The sequence below is a fragment of the Elephantulus edwardii genome, unplaced genomic scaffold (genome assembly GCF_000299155.1).
Source record: "Elephantulus edwardii isolate Elephantulus edwardi_28Jun2011 unplaced genomic scaffold, EleEdw1.0 scaffold00068, whole genome shotgun sequence".
NCBI lineage: Eukaryota > Metazoa > Chordata > Mammalia > Macroscelidea > Macroscelididae > Elephantulus > Elephantulus edwardii.
In genome coordinates this window covers 6,198,344-6,204,762 of record NW_006399818.1, presented here as the reverse complement: position 1 = coordinate 6,204,762, position 6,419 = coordinate 6,198,344, and the positions used below count along the sequence as shown (strand labels likewise).

The 6,419-nt window shown below is 44.9% G+C and overlaps 1 protein-coding gene across 1 annotated transcript; it reads right to left on the bottom strand.

The window, feature by feature from the left end:
• Positions 1-4: 4 nt before the first annotated feature.
• SLC25A3 (solute carrier family 25 (mitochondrial carrier; phosphate carrier), member 3) lies at positions 5-4,490 on the bottom strand (the record flags this gene model as incomplete). The annotated part of the gene is made up of 5 exons (XM_006888571.1): positions 4,440-4,490; positions 4,066-4,226; positions 2,333-2,454; positions 955-1,316; positions 5-173 (listed from the first exon to the last, which is right to left on the bottom strand). Coding segments are annotated over exons 2-5 (810 nt in total), but the record flags the coding sequence as incomplete, so codon positions are not given.
• Between the last annotated feature and the right edge of the window lie 1,929 nt (positions 4,491-6,419).

Here is a 6,419-nt window from a genome sequence, read left to right as displayed (position 1 = left end):
CTATATAACCTGCCACAAATGTGACAACAAGCTGCTCCGCCTTTGTACATTCACTTCGGGGCTTGGGAACCACAAACTTGTACAATGCTTCAACAGTACGCTCAAAGCAGGCAAATTTCATCATGGTGTAAGGGATCTGTCTCATCCAGAGAGGAGCAACCCCCTTGTAGAACCTAGGAAATCAGGCTTCACTTTACACAGCTACGTATATTCATGTGGTTGAGATTTTATCGACATTAACACATGTGTCCGCATACAAGTCAAGTCCTGACAGCGAAATATGGCAGTATTGCTACATGCCATTTCCACCAGAACCTATGACTAACATGCAGGTATATTTCTCTCACATGCCAATGACTCAAGCACCCTTGACTGTACAACCAAAAAAGTTGCTGGATGTTTCTTTGACTGGAACTACAAGAAACAAGACGTTTACAAGTAGAACTCAGTTCAAGAGTGACATCCACAAAGGTGGATCTAAGGAAGCATGTTGTGGCCCAATACATTCAAATACTCAAGGTATCACAAACAGCATATTCACTGTAACAAGCCCTCCAAAAAGAGAATAGTAAAATGTTTAGATGAGAGGCTGTTAAGTAACGGTTGCAAATATCAAGTCATCAAATGGTGCTTTTGTGTAGAGAAAATGCATGTTTGTTTGAAGGACGAAGTGCCTTTTAGGATGACTTTGTATAAAGAGGGTGAATACTTTCTTCTTTTCCAAATGTGTATCTAGCAAGATTTACAGGTCACCCCTAGATCTCTGTGCTAAAGTTGTTTTAGATCTCTTTCTCCTATATCAGACCTAATTTAACTTGAAATATGTCAGTGAGAAGGGAAATCAAGATACCTGCTCCTCTAAAATTCACAGTCCATGTAAGGGAAAACAGACATTAAACAATCAGGGGTAAAAGAATAAATATATAAATTTATTCTGACAAATGCTTTACTTACGCATTTAAGCCTTCTTCCTTAAACATTTTGGGAGCTGCATCCCTCAATGTATTGGCATAGCCTGGTTGGGTTTGAATTCGAACCTTAGCAGCTTCCATAGGAGCCAGGGCTATGTCAGCGAAGAATTCAGCACTGGCAGAGGCAGCCAAATACAATGATGTGCGCCAGAGATAAGCATTCTCCTCTCCAAGCATGTTGCTATATAAGACTTTGAAGACCTCATAGAAGCCAAATTTGCAGAGTCCTTGCATAGAGTAGCCAATGAAGGTTGGAGCCCATCCTTTAGCCAAACCACGAACACCATCCTCTTTAAGTGTAACGGAGAACCCGTTAAATATGCCCTTGTACTTTTGAGGGTCCACCTTTATTGAAAACAAAAACAAGTTATATATATACCACAAAGTTAACCCTTTTTATGATTAACTTGCTAGAACAGATTATGACTAGTTTTCTTTTTGGTCCCCAAGATAAAAACAGTAAGATAAATATTTAATGAATGACACCAGCCTAAGGTTTACAACTATTTCTGTAAAAGATAACATTTTGTACATAAAGGTCGAGCTTTTTTAGAGTTACACTGAAGTCTTGGAGAGATATTTAAGTGGGTCATCTGATCTACCACTTAAAAAGAAAATTTACTTCAAGAGACATACTAAAGACATTTCAAAGTATATTTTATATCCTTTCTTTTAACTAATCAGAGTATTATCTCTTATTTCTGCCAGTACCAGAAGGGGGCTATACATCACCTTCCTCTAATATGTCACTTTCCTTTTTCTCTTAGGTAAGTAGGCTTCTAACCCTGTTTAGGACAAATACTTTTTTGATGTTTGATTATTTTTGTGTTAATAATATAGGGGAATCCTATATGTAAAAATATAGAAAGCTATGCTCATAAAATTTTCATACTAAGATACCAATAGGATTTGTTGGTTTTGTTTTTTGGAAAAAAAAAGAGAAAACAAACCAAAACCCTACACAGTGCTCCTCTCTGTGTTTGTCTACCATGAGACATGATGTTATTTACAGCCAGAGTCTGAGAGAACAGTCTACTGGTATTTTTTTAACATCAAGAAATTAAAATTTAAAAAAAAAAAAAAGAAATTAAAATTTTTATTTTTACTAAAGTTTCTAGCAGTTGTTATATCTTTAAACGTGTTTACAATTACAGCTGAGTCCATGTCTGTACCCCCAATGCCCATAAAGCCCACTGAATCAAACTCCTAATCAAAGGACTACTTGTGTATCATGTATTCACGCACCAATCACATTATTTCACACAATATATGGAAGGTAAGCGACATATGACTATACTTGTGGAATTAAAGTCATGAATGAACTTTGATTAAAATTTTGGTGGTGCCATCGTAATACAAACCTGCATACGGCATTTCACTAAATCCAGAGGAACAACAGCAGTATGTGTCAGACCACAACTTAAGACCCCACCAAAGCCACACAGTGCATAAAACTTCATGGAGCCATATTCACAACTGTATTCTGTAGTAAAGAGAAGACACACCATGCATTTTAGTGTAAACTCATGTTAATTGATCATCAACTTACCTCCTGGATAGTTAGGTTTTCACACAGCTTGTTAGTAGACGACGACAACTTACTCCTTAACAGCCATGCTTCAACAGTACCCTTTAGTGCCAACATGCAAAACAAACCTGCATTCTGCATTTAACCAGATCTAGAGGAACCAGTGCTGTATGTGTTGTGCCACAGCTAATAATTCCTCCAATTCCACAAAGGATAAAGAATCTGCCAGATCCATAGTCACAGCTATACTGCTCTGTTTGATTGAAAAAGAAAATCAATTAAGTTTTTCTTCAAGATGCATAAGGCTAGGGAATGGAATAAAAGAAAACCATTTCTCTGTGCAACAATATTATCACAGCTGAGCAAACTTGGCCTCCTTTTACAATTAAGTCAAATAATTAATCTAGGGGGAATTACGAGAAAATTCACTGCTAATGTAAAAACAATGATTTCAAGATTATGAGCGATATGGTTTGTAAATTTTCATTAAGATTACCTTAAAGGAAAAAACATCATGACATGTAATAAACTGTAAACGCGTCAAAGCTCACCGCAGCCACTAATATGATCCTCCCTTATACATTCCACCTGCATAAAACTAGATACAGGCAGGCCCCTAAATCCTAACGGGGTTCGTTCAGCAAAGTTAAATTCTAAAGGTAAGTCAAATACCTGTATTTTACTTTTATATATAGCTTTTATCATTGCATTTTATTTTATCTTTTAAAAAAATTGTGTATTTATAAAATTTTTGTCTTTGGGGAGCTGGAAATATCACACGTGCACATACATGTATTTTTAAATTGGCTTATCTGTCACATCAAACTCAAACAAGGCATAAGTAGAGAACAATTTATATGTATAGACTTATGTAGTCGCCGAAATGCATTCAATTACCATAGGTGGTATGACTGTTAAGGATTATCTTACTCATACTAAAGAGAGAAGAGAAACAAATGAATGGCCTTTAAAAAAAGCAACCTTTAGGGCTTTATGGGCAAAAGGTTGCGACCATTCTCTTGACTCCGACCAGTCTTTCAGAGGGATATACACTGCAGGTGGATTTAAAACACGATTAAGTTATAGCGGGGCCCAAGCACCTCGCACCCCAAGAGTGAAGAGCAGAGGAATGGCGCCACCCCCGATCCTTTCTGACACCGACCTGGGGCCTCAAGTGACCTCTGTCAATCAATCACATACAGGACATCCAGTAGGTCCTGCCTTGGGAATGCGCAGGGTAAGGAAAGGGCAGATAATGGGGCTGTGTGCTGGTGACCGCGGCCAGCACGGTGACTGGGCTCTCGGGGTGACCACGGGCGCTGGCCTCGGCCTCTCCAGCCCACACGCCCTCGAGGACGCGGAGGTCACGGCTGGCGCGGGGCCCAGGCCCTTCCCCGCCCCTGAGGGAGGGCCCGGGATGGACACTCGGTCTAGAGCGGGAAGGGCCGCCGTCCCCGGGCAGCGGCGCGCAGCCTGGCGCGTCCTTTCCCTGCCCTCTAGGCCCGGCCCAGGCCTCGGGGGTGCCGCGAGCCGGCGGACAGGCAGTTCCGAGCGCTCGGATCGTACCTTCCACGGCGGCGGCTGCCAGGTTGCGGGGACGGCGGGGCTGGCCGGGGGGTCCGGCGGGGCTGCGGCGGGGGTCCGACAGGCCATCGTGCACGAGCTGCAGGTGCGGCGCGTTGAAGGGGTTCGCTCGTGCGAGGTGCGCCACGGACGAGAACATGCTCCTAGGAGAGAGGGGGCAGGTCAAGCCGGGGAAATGTCACCGGTGTCCTGGGTCCCCGATTGGGGACTTTTTCCCGCCTCCGCGCCCTTGAGGAGGTCACGGCGCCAACCCCAATGCAGGCCGTGCACGAGTGGGCCGACGGCCAAAGCAGGAGCCCCACAGGGACTCCGGGGTGCTCCCCGCTCCCGCCAGAGGAAGGCCGGGTCACACTCACTCCCTAAGATGGCGAACAGCACAGTCCGCTCCCTCGGAAAGGCTGCGGCTCACAGAGGCCGAACGTCCTCCCGGCCCGCAGATCTGTGCCCTTCGAGCGTGTCAGCGTGACGCACGCGGCCCATCAACCACAGGTACGAAGCGCCCATTGGTGGAGAAGCACGCCGAGACCCTTGCGTCATCGCGTTCTCCTAGCAACTCTTGCCCCGCCCCCGCCAGCCTCAGCCCTTCCGGGCCGGCTTCTGCGCAGGAGGGTGCGTTCTGCGCACGCGCGCATTCCAGACCGGGCCTTTGAAAGAAGTTGGTCAGGTGCTCGTGAATGTTCTTTATTGGCCCTTCACCTTCAGGCGTCTCTCCTTGACTGTAGGACTTTTGTTCTTCTTATTTAAATAAGGTCTAGTTCTACTCCTAACTCGTTTTGGTTCCTATTCACAGTGACCCTGTCTCTTCTAGCATGAAATACTATCAGATTCTTCCTTGCAGTTTGCAGAGGTGGAAGACATCGTTGAGGGTCTTCCTCGTTTTCACTACTGACCTTCCACTTTATCATCTGTACCTACAGGTGTCAAACTGATTGCATGATTCATATTGTTGTTAGGTGCTGTAGAGCGACCCTATTAACAACCGTCTTAGATCCCTGCCCTGTTCTGCCCTGTCCCATCCTCATCATCTCTGATATACATGAGCCACTGGGGGCCCACTACTAGGCTGTCAGTCTTCACTAGGATGCTGACGGTCTGTCTCCTTTAAGCAGCTTTAGATTTTTAGGTTAGTAGCCGAACATCTAATGCACTATACCACATGGAATGCGCTCTCGTGTGTGTGTGTGTGTGTATACGTGTGTGTGTATACGCGCGTGTGTGTGTGTGTGTGTGTGTGTGTTGTTGTTGTTGTTGTTATGAAGGATCAGGTTGGAACCAAATCATAGCTGACCATCCAGTGGGTTTTCAGAGGTTGTCTGCCAGGGAAGAGATGGCCTTTTTCCCAAGGAGCAGCTGTTGTTGTTGTTGTTGTTAAGAGCCCTCAAGTCGAGTCGCAGGCGACTTACAGCGACCCTATGAAGGAGAGTCCTCAAAGCTTGGGTGCCTTTCATCCTCTCTCCAGGTTCATAGGGTTTCCCGAGACAAGCTGTTATGGAAGTGGATGCCACTCCTCCTTCCAAGCTTGTTTTAATCCGGGAGCTCCACCCCACTCTCTGTCTGCATTGGGTAACCAGCCATTAACGCATTTGACACATCAGTGTCACAGTGTTCAGCCTCACAGCAACCACAAATTACCACAAGTAGCAGCTATTGAATATGAATTGGGTACCTTTGGGTTGGCAGTGTAATTCCTTACCACAAAGCCACCAGAATCAATCCTAAACCCACTGCCATCCAGTGACTTGCTTTCTGAGGCTGTGAATATTATCCTAGACTACTTTTCAACTTGGCTCCACAATTAGCACACTTAGTACCAGCAGCCAGGGAATTAAGAGATGAATTACCTTGGGAAAGTCGGCTGTCAGGACCTCTCCAGAGTACTGAAGAGCAATGGTGTCATTCTGGAGACTAAGGTGCACTTGATCCAGGCCATAGTCTTCACAATTGCTTGCTATGCATCAGAAAGCTGGACAATGACTAGAGATGATAGAAAGAGAATTGATGCCTTTGAGCTGTGGTGCTGGAGTAGAGTGTTGAATATACCATGACTGCCAGGAGAACAAACAGGTTTGCCCTAGAAAGGGTGAAGCCATGCTGCTCCTTGGAGGCAAGGATTCTAAGACTTCGTCTGACATGCTTTGGGCATGTTGCAAGGAGAGACCTTGGAGAGGGATATCATGCTTGAAAAGGTGGAGGGATGGAGAAAAAGAGGGAGACCATCAGTGAGATGAATTGATACAGTGACTGGGGTAATGAGGGTAGATGTGTAAGAGGTAGTAAAGTTAGCACAGGATAGAGCAGGTTTCAGGGTTGTTGTACATAGGGTCACTATGAGTCAC